Source organism: Leptodactylus fuscus, chromosome 2 (assembly GCF_031893055.1).
Source record: "Leptodactylus fuscus isolate aLepFus1 chromosome 2, aLepFus1.hap2, whole genome shotgun sequence".
Classification (NCBI taxonomy): Eukaryota; Metazoa; Chordata; class Amphibia; order Anura; family Leptodactylidae; genus Leptodactylus; species Leptodactylus fuscus.
The window spans coordinates 175733659-175752652 of record NC_134266.1 but is presented as its reverse complement, the minus strand read 5'-3'; the positions used below and the strand labels follow the sequence as shown (position 1 = coordinate 175752652).

Sequence of the window (18994 nt, the reverse complement as noted above, 5' to 3'; positions counted from 1 at the left end):
CGAGGCTCCGTACCGGAAGTTTGTGTGGCCACACTTGCTCATGACGTCACGGAGCACTACGTGTTCGGGGCTGTGTTGCAGGAAGCTGTCAGGGTGTGCGGCTCCTCAGGTGAGTTGTGTAATGTGGTGCCCACCACAGCAGTCATGTTATGATGTCATCCTCCTTCTTGTACCCTAGTGGAGGGCGCAGTCACGTCACGTGTATTGCCAGTAGTTTCTCTATGTGATGCTAACATGGGCAGTGACCTAGGCGTTTGTGCGATCTCTGCTATAGTAATACCACTTTGTGCTATTGCTGGCTTTGTTGCCCATAGTAACCCATGACAACTTAGCTTTCAGTTTACCTCAGCAGTTTAGGACTGATTGCTGTGGGTGGAAAAGATGATGTTTTTTACAGCTTTATAAATGTTCCCAGTGGGTTTGGATTAAACGTGCACATTTTACACATTGTATTCCTTACTTTACTTGTGTATAGACAGAAGGGTACAAAAGTAAGGCTTGTCATTGACTAATGAAAATGTATTGTGCAGTCAATGCAGGTTTATACAAATCCTTTATGTATCTCTCATTGCACAATGTTGTATCAGTTGTTCTGATGGATAAAAGCAATGGACAAATAATGGAAGTGTGATCTACCGTCACTGCTATACGTAGTAAAGGAAATATTGTGCTTGCTCTGGGGTTGTCATGGTGACAACATCCAGCTCTGTGTGGTCATCTCTTATGTGACTTACAGTCTTGTCAGAGTAGTTTATCTAGCGCTAACTTAGAGTGTTTTGGATGGCAGAAAGGACTTTGTCTCAGGCCACAAGATGCAGAAAAACAGCATTTTTTTTCTTTTAGCACAGTTTTTGCAGAATTTTTTTCAGACAGAAGGGAGAAGTATAAGAACTTCCTTTAGATTTCTTTTGAAGCAAATTTTTGCTTACAAAAATGACAGCAAAAACTGCAAAAAAACAAAACAAAAAAAAAACAAAACAGTTTTTCTGTAACATGTGACCTAAACCTACATGTACACAAATGTTTGCATGTATGGGTCTGTGAGAAAACTGCATGTACAGCACATGCATGATACCCATGTGCCATCCATGACCCCTACAGACGTATTGAATGATGAGACCATACCTCAAAATGGTGGTGATAATAGACAGGCAAGTCTATGTGGCCATAAGAAAATAATCAGTCTTTGTGCTAGCTGTTAAAACCAGGGCTATTGCACTGACCAATCACAAGATTGCGTACATGAGAGCTTATGCTAGGTTCACCTTAGCACTGGTTCTCTGTTGTTATCAGGGGACCACAATGACAGAGAGGCGAACCTCTAAAACAGCAGTTATACACAGAGCCCAGCGGACCCCATTGACTGTTATGATGTCTGTGGTTTTTAAACTGAAAGCACCGGAGGAAAAAGTTCCCTGTATAGGACTTTTCTCTCCACTGATTTTCAGAGAACATTGTGCGGGGGTCTCCAATGGAGACTCTATTGTAGGTGTGAACCTAGCTTTTGACAGTTTTCTGTCAATCATTAGCCCATTTTTCAGGATCTGAATGAGAAACCCAGACACCAATTCCCAATATCTGTAATAAAGTTGATCTGCTATGGTACTTTTTTTTTTTTTTCTTCTTCAAGTATTTAATGAGGTTATCTGGTTTGTTGTGTGTTGATGGCCTATCCGAAGGATAGACCTATACTGAGAGAGTACAGCTTTCAGTACTATTTGTATACCATGATTCACACTGTAGCAGCGAGTGCAGGTACTGCAGTGCTGTCCCATAGACTCCCTGAACCCCCCAACATATCTAACACTGATGATCTATCCTAAGGATAGTCCATTAATACTAGATACCCATCAACAGATATCCAGACAAGGCCACATTACAGCGGAGAATTATGGGTAATTTTGTGATTTTAATTTATGGAATTGACGTCCACAAGGCAACAACCTTCACTGACCAATCCCGAATGACAAGTTTTTCAGAAAACATCTGTCTGAAATTCCTATAACCCTATGTATGGGTATATTTAAAGTGGATCTGTCAGTACTATGTTGTCCTATGTAAAGACTGTATATTACAGAGACCGATCTGTTCTCCAAATAGAACATTTGACAGATAGATGGTAAGCGCACTCTCCACTTCCACCCACTCCTCTCAACAATTGTTGTCCGCTGTCTGCATATGCCACGGTGTACCCTGTGCCCTTTTAGATGTGCCATTGATCAGGCAAACAAGTGCTTTTGCCTCATTTCTGACAATTGCCCCATGTAAATAGGACAGCATTCAGCACACAAGTCATTTGTCTCATGGTCGGGTTGTTTATAATAGACAAAATAAATTACCATTGTTAGCAGCACATCTCCTGTATAAACAGAGGGTGTGCCAACAAAAATGATCCAAACTGTATAGCAACTGAATGATCATATTAAGGGCCATTCGTCCAAATACAAGTTTTCATTGGGCCATGTCAAGCCCTTTAATCAAGCACCAATCAACTTGTATCATTAATCTGCACTTTTCTGGAAGCAAAGTGGCCCATATAACAGTATCCTAATATACTGCCCTTACATGGAGCAACCTGGTGTAGTAACAGGTCTACTTTAAAGAGCCAGTTAAAGAAATTATCTCTCTTATCTATCACTGCTTTCTAAGAAGGATTGAAAGATACAAAGGGTTGAAGATGGTGAGGGGCTTATATGAATCCTTGGTTTTTGCAGAACATGAACAGTTTTCATTGGTACCATTTTATAATGTACGGGACTAGGGTTGCACATATTTTCAACACACTGGTCCATACTGCTAATTTCAATGCTAGGTTGCTCTTAGCAGCAGGTCCCACCATACTGTTAAGGGGTTTGAAGTCCCAGCCGTTGCCAATTTTGGCTGGAATCAGTAACTTTTTTTTCTTTTTTTTTCCAAAACATGATCCAGACTCTGTATGAATTACCAGCTCTGACTCCGGCTTCAAAATAAAATGATTGGATATTTTTAATGATATTATACAATTATTAATATTTTATATTTCTTTGGATGCATAATTTGTTGCATATTTTTACTGCTTCTCATTGACCATGACTGTCAGCCATTTGTGAATAATGCAGAGTTAATCTGTGGAAAAATAGAGAAATCGGAGTCTGTGGTTTGTTCTACCAACTCCACCACCCATTCCCTGTTCACTATGCATGGTGGGACCTGCTGTAGCTAAATTCATCTTTCTGTTGTATTTGTATTGAACTGTTTGCCCTCCAGAAGACAGGGCGCATGCATGTTCCCTGTTCAGTGCCAAACTGCCATTCGTGTATTACAGCAGGAGGGAGGAATGTTTTTCCTTCCTTTCTCCACTGCTGCCAGTGATTTCTCAAGTACTAGGAGAAGTGAGCGGGCATTACTTTGTGAAGGCATTTAAGAGAATGTTGTAGGTGACACCGGCTGTGTGTCCTGAGCGCCATTAGGACCAGGGGTCAGTAACCTGTGCCTATGCGCACCATTAGTAACAGACCCAGGCAGTTATTAAACTGTAACTGACTAAGGACTTGTTCACACAACCGTGTTCCATCCATAAAATGTGGTCTGTGTGCAGGATGTATTTCTCAGACTGACCACAGGCATGTGAATGGAACTTACTATTACCGTAATCATAAATCTCTACAATGCAGTAAGTGACCCCGTCAAGTACCTCACATAAACCTCAAGGTAGTATGGTACATTACATAGGATTTTGAGTGTATGTTTATATTTTTTTTTTTCTTGGGGCAATGTACTGGAACAAGGACCACCCACCTGACAGTAGAGCGCATAATTAGCATATTTGGTGCTGAAATTAAAAGAAATGGTTCTTGAGATCATTTGGAACTAGAGAAAAAATTTGGCTGTGCAATAATCGATAAAACTGCACCTATTAAAGGGTTGAAGTTGATGCAGGTGCTCTTAAGGTCCTCTTGAAGTAACATATTAACATTATTCGGGGACCAGTACCAGGCTGTGGATCACTTGGTCCCAGTCATTGGGGACTTCTGTAGACTACACCAGCAGATCACTGTTAAAAATAGGAAACTTACCAGGTGTCGGAAATTTCTTGCATGCTGCGAGTATTGCCAAGTATTAAATATTTAAGACACGGCAGTGCAAAAGGGCTTCTATAACTGAGGCTTTATTCATACCTGCACTGACTCTTCGTTCAGGAATTCCATCCCTGAATCCGCTTGTAAAATATGACTCTGCATTTTTCGGGCAGAAACCTGGCGGACCCCCATTGTGGGAGAATATAAAATGTTCATTATGGCTGTCATCATTTACTAGGGCAGAAAAAATGGCCCAAAATTAAGAAAACTGTCTTAGTTGCTCATAACCCTTCATAGAACAGCTTTCATTTCTTGCATTGGTTGCTATGGGCATCTAAGACAGTATTTCTCCATTGAATTCACGCTCTACAGCCAGAATTTTTAATAGGAGCTTTCTTTTTCTATTTGCAGGCTTTATGTGAGCCGTTCCATTGCCCTCAAGATGCTGCCGACCACATCACTGAATGCTCGGACACAAGGCAATGGTACTCTAAGTTCTCGGGATGCAGCACGACACACAGCCGGAGCCAAGCGCTATAAGTACTTGCGGAGGCTTGTTCACTTCAGACACATGGACTTTGAGTTTGCCCTCTGGCAGATGCTTTATCTTTTTACTTCACCACAGAAAGTGTACAGAAACTTCCAGTACAGGAAACAGACCAAAGACCAGTGGGCGAGAGACGACCCCGCATTCCTAGTCCTTCTCAGTATTTGGCTGTGTGGTATGTTCATCTAAGATGTTATGCCAAGTAGGGCTGGGCTCTCGTGCCTAAAAATAAAATCTTTTTAATGCTCATGGCCAATTTTCAATTTTAATATCTATTTTCTTGATTTTTCTTATGAAAACTAAAAGTTCAGTGAGCTGACACAGATTGAAGGAGTTTTATATTTGTGATGTCTGCTTCCCCATTATACCAGCCAACTATTGACTGTAGTGAAGAAGCTGGTGATAACAGCTTGGTGTGAATGGAGCAGTGGTCACAGATGTGCATTGCCTCGTCATGATAGGGCTAGCCTTCTACTCAGCTCTCATAGAAACTAAATGGAGCACCAGGGATCATGTGTGACCACGGCTCCATTCAATCTTTGCATATAGAACTTTTTTTTTTTTTCATCTGAAGAGTAAACAAACATGACAGAAAACCTTTAGTTTACATCTGTCATGCCAGCACAGCTAAAGATCATTCCTCTGACCCTGTGAGGAGCAACATAATATATAGTCGGAACTATGAAATTAGTCTTTTAGATTATATTTGTACTTTGAGAAATCCGCAATAGTCTCATGATCTGATTCTTTTATAACTGTGATATAATATATATTTTGATGTTTTGGTTTTTTTTTACTTCTTGTGCAGTGTCTACTTTAATGTTTGGGTTTGTTTTGCAAATGGGATTTGTGGAAACCCTGAAGCTTCTCCTCTGGATTGTTTTTATTGACTGTGTTGGTGTTGGGCTACTGATCGCAACCTTTATGTGGTAAGTTATTCTCTGGGAGGGTTATAGGTTGGACTTGATGGACTAATGTCTTCATCCAACCTCATCTACTATGTAACTATGTAACAATGCCATACAATAGCACATTCCAAGTTGTAAAGTCATTGCACATCAAAATACTCTTAAAGTAAGGTAGAACTCAAAAGCCTTGCTTCTGGATCAGTACTGAGGTACTGATATATCCCACTATATATTCATTTGTTTTTTGGGGGGGTTTTATAAAAAGTTCAGATTTGGTTCTTTGGTTTGCCTATGGTAATAGAGCAATAAAAATAATAGATTTAAATTGTATGTAATAATATCACAATATATTTTCTTTCATGTTCCCTGCAATTTGAAGGGAATATCTGGGGAAAGATATGACTAGTATAATGTCACAGTACAGGGATAGAAAATAACATTGGTGGCACAGTGGTTTAAAGAAAAAAAAAAAAGATGAGCTGCTGTCACAACTACTCGAGGTACCGGACTATAAATTGGTCATTTGAGTTTAGTTTAGTTTTTTTTGTTGTTGTTGTTGTTTTTAAGCACTGTCACCAATGTTATTTATTATCCCTGTACTGTGACTTCATAGTGTCACCACACAGGGAGAGATCATAGCAGGACCACCCCCGCTATTAGCAGTGATGGTCCTGCTATTACAGAATCAATAGCAGCAGTAGCTCTCCTCTAATTGGTCCATCTGAGTTTACCACCTAATCACTCTCTTTGGTACTAAATTCAGAAGGGCCAGTTACAGAAGAGTCAGTGACTGCTGATGATTTAAGTAGATGCAGTGACTGTTCTGCTGACTGGTCCATTTGAATTTAACGTCAAAAGATGTATTCATAGTATAGGCAGCTCTGCTATGATATTTTTATCTAACCACTACTAGTAATGTTATTTATTAACTTCACCCCCATAAATACACATAAAGGGTTTGGCAAATATAGCAAGTGCATGTCCTGTGCTTAACTTCCTGTGGAAAGTCATCATCATAGATCTCTTGACTGCATGGGGCTGGTTACACTGTAGTTGCTAGCATCTTGAAATTATGTGACTGATAACGATCTGACGCTAACTGGAGGAGTAAACTCCCCCCTTCACTGCCAAAGTCACATAAAGCAGGGTTTGTGTCGTCAACAGGTTTTTTTTCCAATAGAAATAAAACAGAAAAAAAATGTTTAAAAAAACTCCAAAAACACAGACGACACATTTAATATATATAAAAAAAACTTTTAATGTCCCGGATAAATCCATTCATCTATTATTAGGCCTTTATATAGAAGTCTTTTTTGGTTGTATGTTTATGATTCAGCATGTATATGTTATCTGTTTTTATATTTCAGGTTTATTTCTAACAAGTACCTGGTAAAGCATCAGGGAAGAGATTATGATGTGGAATGGGGTTATGCATTTGATGTCCACTTGAATGCATTCTATCCACTTCTGGTCATCCTACATTTTATCCAGTTGTTCTTCATCAAATGTAAGAAATTACATATTGAATATATGTGTTTGAAAAGCATCTGTCACTGGTAGAGATGAGCGAACACTGTTCGATCGAATATCAGGCCGTTCAAGGTATTCGATTCCAATCGAATACCACGAGGCAAACGCACTAAACATTTGTATCCCCTCCCACCTTCCTTGGTGCTTTTTTTGCACCAATGACTGCGCAGGCGAGGTGGGACAGGAACTACGACAACGGAGGCATCGAAAAAAAAAAAATCGGAAAAAGTAATTGGCTGGCTAATTCAGGTGACCTCCAATTTATACGAATGGTGGATTTAACATTCGGTTAATTTGAGACTGTGAACTATGTGACTGTGAGACAGGCAGTGTTAGCTAGGGATTACCTTTATTTAGGTGGGAATGTTACTCACGCAGCTCTTTGCGGCTCTATCTGGTCGGGATACAGAGTACAGCATTCGGCCAATCAATGCTGGTTCTGCCGGAGGCTCGTCTTTGAGGAGGCGGAGTCTAAGATCGGACCAGAATGGAGACTGCTGTGTTGGACCGATCTTAGACTCCACCTCCTCCGGCAGAACCAGCGTTGATTGGCCAAATGTTGTACTCCGTATGGCATTCGGCCAATCAACGCTGGTCAATGCATTCCTATGGGAAAAAGTCAGCTTGCGCATATCGCAAGCTGACAGGGATCCCAACATAATACAGTGACTTGGGCATGTTAGATGCCCCCAGACATGCTTCCCCTGCTGTCCCAGTTGCATTCCAGGGTGTTGGCATCATTTCCTGGGGTGTGATAGTAGACTTGGTGACTCTCCTGAGTCAAAGAGGGATCCCCTGAAACAAGCGTTTTTTCCCCATAGACTATAATGGGGTTTGATATTCGTTCGTATAGTCGAATATTGAGGGGCTATTCGAAACGAATATCGAATATTTTACTGTTCGCTCATCTCTAGTCACTGGACATTATTTCTTGTGCTCTGTAGTGTGTCTGAACTACAGTAGTCTTCTGTCTAGGTGTCCTGAACATCATAAAGCTCCTCTGAAATCAATGCCGATATACTGAAATCTCAAGATGGACTCTCAATGATTATAAAGGCAATTAAAGGGGTATTCCCATATACATAATCGTATCTATATTTGTAGATGATTAAAAATAAACATTTTTGCAAATATAAGTAATTAAAAATTCTGCAAAGTTTTAAAGATTTTCTCTAACTTTCTTAGCGGTGGCAGTCTGTTGTCTTGATCGGTTGCCAATGGATACGACCACTAATGCAGAAACTTTCTATGTTCTGGGACTTGTCAGGAACCCAGCTATGATTTTCTTATTGTACCTGGGTTATCAGACAGGGACACTACATGTATCAGAAGATATCCCGGCCACAATAAGGAAATCATAGCTGATTTTCTGACCTTAGAAAGTTCCTGCATTCATGGTCGTATTTACTGGCAACCGATCAAGACAACAGACTGTCACCACAAGATATTTAGAGAAAATCTTTAAAACTCAGCAAAATGTTTAATTACTTTGCAAAATTTGCAAAAATGACTAACTTTTAATTATCTGCAAATTTCAAAATAATTATGTACATGGGAATACCCCTTTAAGCACTAGTGAGAAGATCTTCTGCTAGTAGTCCAGACAGAACAGGATAGTTACTCTGTTTAGTTTCTCAGCCCAGCAGCTGAGTAAGCTTCATTCTGCAAACCCCATGCCACTTGCCCTCTAAAGTTGGAAGTCATGATAGTTGTGAAGTACAGGGTTAGGTAGACAGGCTTCTTCATAGTTACATAGAACCTTCCATTACATCATTTTTTCACTTCATATTAATTATTGTAATTCTGGTTGACATGCTCCCCATTTATTTTTTGCAGATGTTGTGTTGTCAGATTGGTTTATCGGATACTTTGTTGGGAACACATTTTGGTTGATTGCCATTGGTTATTACATCTATATAACATTCCTTGGATATAGTGGTAAGTTACAGGGTCGTGTTTTTATTTGGCGTATGCGATTTTTAAGAATGTTCCTTCTTCCCCCTGAAGATGTCTTGCATTTGGATGGTATCTATATACAGACCTTTAGTAGCAATAGCATGTGAACTGTAAATTAGCTAAAACTTCAGTGAGGTTTTTCAGGCAGAAGTACGTTACATCTTTGTCCAGAATCTCATGTGCTTTGAAATGCGACTAAAGCTAGGTTCACATCTGCACTCGGGGATTCTGCTTCCCATTTTGCTTTAAATGTACAAGTAAGACTTTTCTCTCCACATTTTTTTGTGTGGAAACCTGGCAGACAACATTATAGACTATGAGGTCCGCGGGTTTCTAAGGGTAACCACTTTTTAGGCGTGACGCTAGGTTCACACCTGCGTTCTACTCTCCGTTCTGTGGTTTCCGTCTTCTGCATGCCAGAAGACGCAAAGCACAGACCGGGTCCGGCCGTGAGCAGCGGTGAGCGTTTTATGCTCTCTGCCGCGAAACCGGATTTTTTAAATCCGGACACAGAGTATTGCATGTCCGACTCTGTGTCCGGATTAAAAAACCCGGTTTCGCGGCGGAGAGCGCAAGACGCTCACGGCCGAACAGCTTTCTCACCCATTCAAATGAATGGGTGAGAGACTCCTGCAGGTTTCCGTCTCCTGCTCTGTTTTATGCAGGAAACAGAAACCTGCAGTACGGAGAGCAGAACGCAGATGTGAACGAGCCCTAATGGGTTTCCATTTTTTGGGTCCCCAAGCACAGATGTGAACCTAGCGTAAGTTGAAAAGTTAGTGACTATTTAAGTTCACAAAGCATTGCTTAAATTGCATACAGTTTGCTTGTTAAGAAGAAATAATAATAATTTTGTGAAAGGCTAATACTTTTTTCAATAAAAATTTTCTGTTGATTCCCCTTTTCTGTTTTCTCTCCTCAGCGCTGCCATTTTTGAAAAACACAGTCGTTTTACTTTATCCATTTGCAGCTTTGATATTACTCTATGTCTTGTCATTGGCTCTGGGATGGAACTTCACAGCCATGCTCTATGCTTTCTACAAGTACAGAGTGAACTGAAGAGTGTGCCGCTTTACTGTTGATTTTGTACACATTGTAAATATCCCTTTTCGTTGTAGAATATAGTTCAAGTCTCTGGTTTAAGAAAAAAAAAAAATTTTTTTTTTTCTTTGTGAAAAAGGTGAATTGTTTCTTTCTTTCCATGTAGAGGCTCTGATAGCTGGAAAGGAAACAGAACTCAAAAGACTTCACAATTTCTAGTTATGTTTTAAAGGGAATCTGTCAGGTGGTTTTCCCACCATAAACTTGCCGCATTATGTGCAGGGTATGATGCTGAACACACCTCTTGTGAGTTTCTTATATCTCCATTATAGTTTCCTCATTCTCTGATGTCACAAAGAAGATATTGGAAAAACCACCTGACAGGTTCTCTATCATCAAAAGATCTGTACATCATACACCTCCATACTACAGAGACAGACATTGTGGGGTTATTCTAACGCTTAAAGTGCAATATGATCAGGCAGGACCAATATATTTTTTTTTTTTTAGGGAAAAAAAAAAAATTGTCTCTTTGAAAATAATGGAAGGCAGACTGAGGTCAGTTTTTGAGGTGGAAGACAACCTGAAAATCCTGTCCAAAAACCAGTGTGTGAACATTGTGTGAACATGCCAAAACAAAGCTCAGTAGCAGGAAGAACCAAAATGGTTTTTCCTTTATAACCCAAGAATTATACCGTAAACAAGTGGCAAGATATATGTTTGAAACTCATCTCTTAAAGAGCCTTGTTACATTAGTGTTGGACGGAATTATTTAATTAATTTACCAATTCAATTAAGCAGTATTCTGATTTAGGCCAGAGTCATTACATCAATACTAGCCAGGCCGCTGCAGCCATGGTTAATATCATAGGCAAGGTGAAGTGGCAGCAGGACAGGCTGCATGGGAAGAGGTCAGGTAGCTGGACGTGGTGCCGATGACTGACTTCAAAGTCATTGGAAAGTAGGGAGAAGGAGTTGGCTATTCCTTCTCCTTCCACCAAGTTCACCTGGCCTTTCTGCCTTTTTGCTGATGTCACTGTCTCTGTGTGTTGTATATGGAGAGAAGAGGCCAGAGCAGATCCTTTGGAGATGTTTAAGCCGCAGGGATAGGTGAATGAAAACTCACATGTGCATCTCCAGAGCTAAGGACGATAAGGCTAGGGAAGAGGAAGAAGACAATTTGGGAAGTAACCAAAAGTGTATGATCCTTGTGGAAGGATAAAGAAAGCTGGAGTCAGAGGAGATCTGAAGATGAGGTGCTTTTGGTGCCTGGAAGCCTGAGAAGAGACCGGCTGCAATGCTGAGGAGTGAAGTGCTGTGCTGTTAGATTTTTCTTGTGGCTAGTAAGAACTTGTGCCACGTGTGAGAAAGCTACATTATACAGTATATTCTATCCTTTCATATTGAGATGATCACTGTGTAGTTTAAAAAGAACGTGGGCAAGAGGCACATTAGGCCCCCTGTCTACCCTGGTATGATAACATGTTTACTGAATAAATTTCACAAAGATCACACTGGGCCCTCCAAGCTTAGTGGTCCCTGATTCTGCCACCAACACTGGTTGGGTGATCTATCCAATACATATTGTTCTAAAATGATATCTACGGTAGATTGATTTAACAATATAAAAGCTGTGAACACCTGATGTAAGATAAGGGAATAAAATGCACATATTATTTCACAATATTTCTGTTTATCAAAATTATTCCTTCAAGTATAGAATTAAAAACTAGAAATGGGAACCGATTCGTCATGGTCCAGACTCCAACAAAATATTCCAACTTGTCCGGTATCTAAAGAAACCAAACACATGTTGAACAGAAAATAGAGAAGAGACAGGTGTGAATGAGCCGGACAGCCTCTTAACCAATAGTCAGTAGTAGGTGGGCACTTATAGTGCGGATGTCCTATATACTATACAAGGTGCTGTAACCTGGAACATTTCACTGCATCATACATCTAAAAAAAAAATCTAAAAACATATTGCTTACAGTTTTTCCTTAGACATACAAGTAACTGTCACTTTGACATAACTTTGGCTGAGTTTTCCGTAGAGAACTAGAAATTTGACAGGCAGGTTCCTAGGAACCCTGAGCGTGTTCTACACCATGCTGTAAACCAATTTCCCCCTATGCCCAACAGCAGCACAACTGGGGTATTCCTGCCCCTAATGAGCTGTTAGGACAGGTGGAATTTTTAATTACCTAACAGCTTTTGACCCCTATAAGAGGCCGGAAGACCTGCTCCTCCCTTGTGTTTTTTTCTGTCCTGTGGGACAGGACAGGTGGTGGGGTGGGGGGGGCAGGGGTTCTGACCTCTCATAGGGGTCTGCTACTCTCTCTCCCCCCTCCTTCTTACCTGACAAGCGGAAGACTTTGCTATATTTTTCCTTTCTTTTTGCTCTTCTGAGCCTCTGCTGCTTCCTCCCCCACCAGGGGAGCCTGCCGGCTCATGCGTGTGCCTGGAGTGCTGCCGCGCCGGAGCCGGGCTTCCCTGCGCGGCTAGGACCCTTTCTCCTGGGAACCGTGTTTTTTTGGTTCCCCGAGTCTGCCGCCCTACTCGTCCGCCACGCATGCGCGGTATGCGGGCGAACGAAACTCCCTGGAGATGAGCGGATGCCGGGGTTCCTGAGAGGGGGGCCCCCTCCAGTTTCTGGGGATCCTTTCAGTATTGAGGGGCCCCCCCTCTGTGAGTTTTTGCCTTTGCCCCCCAAAAAAGATTGCCCCAAAGAAGGAAGGGGCGTGCCCTTTTTTAGTCCCGCCCCCTGGCCTATATATCCCCTCCAAAACCATCTTTCAGTGCCTGTTGCTCCGGTTACTGGCACCTCAACTAGAGAAGCTCCTTGGTCAATTTGTCCTAGAAAGCAGCTCCGTTGATTCAGGTTTGGGGGAGGCGGCCAGGGGGAAGGGGTGGTAGCGGTTCCCACTATGGGAGGGCAAAGGTTGTTAGTATTCTTTTTCTTTATTCCTTCTCAGAATGTCTTCTTCCTCCTCTACTGTTACTCCTCGGAGGAAGGCCGTGGCAAAGAGGAAACCTCTTTCATGCGCTACCTGCAGAGTCCCACTGCCTTACGACTCCCAGTTTTGTTTTTGTCCAGGATGTAGAGCCCCCCCTTCTGAGGCAACCTCCATGCTGGAGATGGTATCTTGAGTGAAGGGCTTCGTCCAGGACTCCATGAAAAGGATGGAGTCCTCAGCCAAGAGACCACGGCTGGACTGCGAGTTGTCCCTTCCGCCCCTGGAGAACCTGCGCCTTAGGGACGTGGTGTCATCGTCTGATTCTGAGGAGGAAAAGGAGATCTTCCCCTTAGAGAAGATGTCCTGGGTGTTCAAGACACTTAGGATCAGAGACCGGGAAGGTGGTGAAGGCCCAAGTTGAAGGTCTCGTACCTTCAGACCGTCCTCGGAAATGCTTCGCCTGATGGAGAGCGAATGGAGGCACCCGGAAAAACCCTTTGCGCCATCCAAGCGATTTAAGACCTTATTCCCGGTCCCTGAGGGTCAGCTAAAGGCGTGGGGTCCTCCGCCGAAGGTTGATGTCGCTGTGGCGAAGCTGTCAAGGCGCACTGTCCTCCCGACAGAGGACGGGTCGAGTCTCAAGGATCCGATGGATCGTCGGGTGGAAGGATCACTGAGACTTCGGCAATAGTGATCATGCCGTTCTGGCCAAAAAGGGCATGGTTCACCGACCTTATCCTTATGAGTCGGGGGAACTACTGGAGGCTTCCACCAGTCAGGAACCTGGTGTCACTGAACAGTCGGCCGTGCCTGGGCCTAAACAAATTCAACCTCACTGCCTGGAGGTTAACCGCGCCATACGCGCAGACAGAGGATTGTCCAAGGGAGTTCTAAGTACCTTAGCCCATTCAAGAGCAGAGGCAACCAATCAGAGCTACCAGAAGATCGCCCGGATATTCCGAGATTGGTGTACAGGCAGCCACCGCGATCCAGACAGAGATGCAGTCCTAGAGTTCTTACAGAACGGCCTGGAGAGAGGACTAGCACCTGCCACCCTCAAGGTTCAAGTGTCAGCTCTATGCTCTCCTGGAGACACAGTTATCACAAGATCTTCTTGTCAAACAGTTCCTTAGGGGGGCTGCCAGGCTCCGCCCCCAGGTACGGCCCCCTGTCCCCAGGTGGGACCTGGCCGCGGTTCTACAAGGGCTATGTGCACCCCCCTTCGAATCATTATCTGAAGTGGACTGGAAGTACCTGTCATTTAAGGTGACTTTCCTGCTGGCAATAACCTCCGCCAAGAGGGTTGGCGAATTGCAGGCCCTAGCGGCCTCCGAACCTTTCATAACCTTCTTCCCTGACAGGGTACAGCTAAGGTTCGTTCCGGGATTTTTGCCAAAGGTACCAACACTTCAGAACACCAACCAAGTGATCACCCTACCGGGCTTCTTTCCCTCTCCTGCTACGGAGCAGGAAGAGAAGCTACACACACTGGATCTGGTAAGAGCACTACGTATTTACCTAGACCGTACAGCACCATTCCGAACATCAGAGAATCTTCTGGTTAATGTGTTTGGCCACAATAGAGGCGCTAAAGCATCAAAGGTAACCCTGTCGAGATGGATCAGAGAAGCTATCAGCTGTTCCCTATGGGCCCAGAATCTTCCTGTTCCAGATTTCCTACGAGGCCATGCCACCCGAGCAGTGGCGACATCATGGGCAGAGACACGGTTCCTCTCTCTAGAGCAGATATGTGCTGCAGCCTCATGGAGCTCACAGCTGACTTTTGCCAAACACTACAGATTGGACTGGCGTACGGCCGATGCTACAGCGTTTGGGCACTCCGTCTTGGCATCAGCCTGCCAGGAGGACCCGCCCTAGGGGAAACAATACTTGCTAAATCCCCAGTTGTGCTGCTGTTGGGCGTAGGGGGAAAGAAAGATTATGAATGATAATCTGTTTTCCCTTAGCCCAAACAGCAGCACAAGGCTCCCTCCCTAGGAGGTACTGTTGTACAGATTTTGTGTATGTGTGTGTATCTCTTGGCATAAATTGCTCTCTGTATATCATACTTGTTACTAACACAAGGGAGGAGCAGGTCTTCCGGCCTCTTATAGAGGTCAAAAGCTGTTAGGTAATTAAAAATTCCACCTGTCCTAACAGCTCATTAGGGCAGGAATACCCCAGTTGTGCTACTGTTTGGGCTAAGGGAAAACAGATTATCATTCATAATCTTTCTTTAAGGTGTGATTCATACCAAACTTGTTCAACCCAAAACAAATCTGGCACCAAGCCACCTGGAACGAAGCAAATCTAGAGAGGTTTGCCATGTCTACTAACAACCAATAAGATATACTGGTAGTAAGGTGTTGCCCTAATGTTTTATGTATAGAGCATAAGAACCCATTCTTGGGTCTCAAATGGTTGTTCCCCAGCACTCCCAATATACTGAATACCAAATTCCTTGCATCACCATATTTGAACACATGTAACTTTCTTGCATTTCATTTTATTTTTAATTTTCCATATTGCTATCTTTTTTTTTTTTTATTCAATATCCTTCTATTTTCACTCTGTCCATTAAAGCCTGATAGCAGCTGTGACCTATTTGTCACAATAGAACTTCACACCTCCACAGATAACACCCATTGTGACCCATGATTGCATCCTCTACTGACAATAGATGATGTTACAGGTTATCTCTATTCACCTCCCTGCACTGAGCATGTATATATATATATATATATATATATATATATATATATATATATAAACCTCTCCCATAGACTTCAATGAGTTGACTGCAGACTTTTGCTGCCTATGGCAGTGACTATACTGTAAAGCACATCACTAAATGCTGTTAACACAGCAAAGAAACTCTTGCAAGATGGCAGCCCCCATAATAATGCCCAGAAACTAGAATGAAGAAATCTACAATCATAAAAACAGAGGAAAGTGATAGATGTTACTATTTGATTTTGATGGGAAAAAAAAAATATCTATCTCACTCAATTTGCCAGATACAGCTGAATATACCACCTCAGTGTTTGCATCTAATTGCCTAGGTTACAGATCAATTCTTTGGTCGAACGGAGAACTCAATTCCTGAATCTGGCGATTTGTATTCTCTTCTCTCCCGATTTCTTGCTAATGCCAGGTTTTAAGTGAACTCCAAGGATGGAAACCTGAATGCTATTGTGTAATCCTAGATTTAGCATTGGTATGTGGTAGAAAAATCTTTTGATAAGTGCCTCTGTTATCCCTGTACATAAATCTAGAGATAACGGTACAGTTTACAACAAACATCAGCATGTTGATAGACTGATCTGAAGATCAGGAAGTGGAGGGATAAGGAGACAGGAGGGCAGCTGAAGTCCTGAGGATGTGGCCCCACATTGAAATGCAGCCTTTTTTGTTGCAGATTTTGCTACAGTTTTTTGAGCCAAAACTAAGATGGCTACAAAAGGAATGGAAAATATATAGGAAGCTCATAGGCTGGGTTCACATGGGGTTTTTTGGTCTGGATTTTGACGTGGAATTTGCGTCAAAATCCAGCTCAAAAAAACGCCTCCCATTGAATTCAATAAGTTCCTATTTCCGGGAGCATTTTGTTACCGCTCACGGAAAAAAGAAGCGACATGCCCTTCAGGCGGATTCAGCCGCGGAAGTCCACGGCTCGACACTCCCAATTAGGCCCATTATTTTGGGCCTAATCTGGAGCGGAATGCTGCGACTGGATGCTTGTGACTCTGTACTGTGCAGGCAATCAGTCGCGGCTAGCCATTTTTGGACCCGATTCTGAGGCGGCCTCTGCGTCAAAATCCAGTCCAAAAAACCCACATATGAACCCAGCATTATGTATCTGCCTTCTGCTCAATCCACTCCTGGCTCAAAAAAACTTTTTTTTGGTGGCCACTGCTTAGTTCCCATAAGTTAAAACAATAGACTGTCTTAGTAAAGCATTACCTGGTATTTGTAGAATGCCCTCTGTAGCCAAATTTCTTAAAAAGAAACACATGAATGGAAATACAAAGAATTCAACTTTATTAATGCACAATAGATCAATCGATATAAAAAAAATAATTAAAAACTACAGCCTGACAAAGGAGGGAGGCCACAGTGATAAGATAAAATAACTAGCAGTTAATAACAAAGCAATATTACACAATATACACATATTATTGTTAAATAAATTGCAAACCAATTATAATAAAATTACATATTCTAATAAATGTAGAGCGCTATCCATATAAAGTTTCTATAGAAATATATACAGCCAGGTAATAGAAATGGAAACTAAACATAGTGAAGGGGGGAATATATCAACTCCTCAATATTTTAGAAGATTTTTTGACACATGGCCCTTTATGCAGCAAATGTGTGCCATAGACCCCGTTCTGTGCCTCGTCTGCCATACTGTGCACATGTAGTGGGATGAGGTGGAGACACCTCAAATGGACAGATTTACTACAACTCATGACAGTTTTCTGGCATGTGTTATAATAAAAAATCTACACCAATTCCTAACTGGCCTAGCTCTCCATTCAGGCTCACGGGTGTGCAACTGATCCATCCATAGGTCAAAGCCTCTTGACAAATCAGTAGCTCCCTGCACCAGTTAAGACTGGCATACAAAATTCCAGGCTTAATAAATCTGGCACAATGAATAACAAAGGTGTGCTAAATACAATACTGTACAATAATTACATGTTGTAGCAGTTCCGTATACCCCTGTGACCTCCACCTCAGTCCCTTACAATCATTTCCCCCCCTTGCTTCTTCTGGGGATACTGAGGTGGATTAGGAAAGAATTTTCTTTCTTTGCCCGAATCACTTTTCAGAAGTTGGGTCAGATCTGGTATGGCTCTAGCTTTTGTCACCTAGCATTGGCTTCCTCCTTGCCTTTCTGGTGACCATTAGGCCACTTCTACGCTCTCTTTTTCCTAATAGTATCATTCTTCATTCTGCAGTCCTGCACAGGTTCAGGTTCTCATCATCCAGCAGCAATGGGATTGCATAGTATCTGCACGGTCTGCCTCTATGGTATGTATGCCATTGGTTCTTGGTCATCATCACCATGTTCATTAACTACTACAGGGCAGTTATTTTGTTTCTTCCATTGTCCTTTTTTTCTTTCCATCTGCCAAGAGCTGTAACTTTTTATTTTTCCATTGACATAGTCATATGAGGTCTTGTCTTTTGTTGTAGTTTCTAACACCACCATTCAATTTTTCATATAATACTGCATAAACATTTTTTTGTCCTGTGGAATAGCGGAATAAAAATATGGAGACTACTGTGTCTCTAAGAACAAATATTCATGGGTTTGGGGTGAATATCACAAACCCAGGGACGAGGAAGAGCAGTCATTCAGCAACATCGACTGTGATGGGAGGCCTGGTGTGTTGAGCCATGGGCCCCAAATTAAATTTACATGGCTTTCCCCTTTTTGTACACCCCTCTAACTGTATAACTGTATTCAAGCAGAAGTTCTTTTAACATTGGGGGAGTAAAATGGATCCAGTGAGCTGCTATTAGCATTCTGACCTGGAATAACATGCAGGACATACCCATTATCTCAGGTGTATGCTCCACACCCTCCTCTATAATAACCAGAACAGTTTTTCAGTTCCATTTACCTAACATCACAGACTTCATCAATGAGGTCTAGCACATCATTCCAGTATGAGCCCAGGGAGATGCATTCCCAAAGTGTTGCATTATCCAAACTACATCTAGGACTCATGTTATCTGACCTGACCTTGCTTTTGTATAGGAGGCAGAGTGTTTTATAGGCGCCCATTTACCAGTAGGATATGAGACAAGTTTTGAACCTCACATAAGAGCATGAGAGTGAGGGCCAGGACGTACAGTATGTCAGAATCCCTCTAGGAGTGGCTCCTTTCCCATTTAGTTTTCACATGTTTTAAGAATTTTTGGAGATACTTATGGAGCAGAGTCTGATATACACAAGAGTAGAAACCTTTAGAGAACTCTTGG

At 42.2% G+C, this 18994-nt stretch overlaps 2 protein-coding genes across 2 annotated transcripts in view; one reads left to right on the top strand and one right to left on the bottom strand.

Moving 5' to 3' along the window:
• INPP4A (inositol polyphosphate-4-phosphatase type I A) overlaps positions 1-18994 on the bottom strand; it is a 528838-nt gene that overhangs the window by 411888 nt on the left and 97956 nt on the right. The gene's annotated exons all lie outside the window — the stretch shown is intronic.
• On the top strand, positions 32-11726 carry UNC50 (unc-50 inner nuclear membrane RNA binding protein). The gene is made up of 6 exons (XM_075265201.1): positions 32-109; positions 4470-4780; positions 5414-5534; positions 6881-7020; positions 8880-8981; positions 9922-11726. Exons 2-6 carry the CDS (start codon positions 4501-4503, stop codon positions 10056-10058), a joined length of 780 nt encoding a protein of 259 aa, XP_075121302.1. The 5' UTR covers positions 32-109; positions 4470-4500; the 3' UTR covers positions 10059-11726.

Bases quoted from the DNA above. Each gene is read 5' to 3' on its own strand.
- UNC50 (XM_075265201.1), top strand. From the start codon at position 4,501: ATGCTGCCGACCACATCACTGAATGCTCGGACACAAGGCAATGGTACT. The intron at 4,781-5,413 runs GTATGTTCATCT...CTTCTTGTGCAG, and splicing joins TCTCAGTATTTGGCTGTGTG to TGTCTACTTTAATGTTTGGG. The intron at 5,535-6,880 runs GTAAGTTATTCT...TTTATATTTCAG, and splicing joins CTGATCGCAACCTTTATGTG to GTTTATTTCTAACAAGTACC.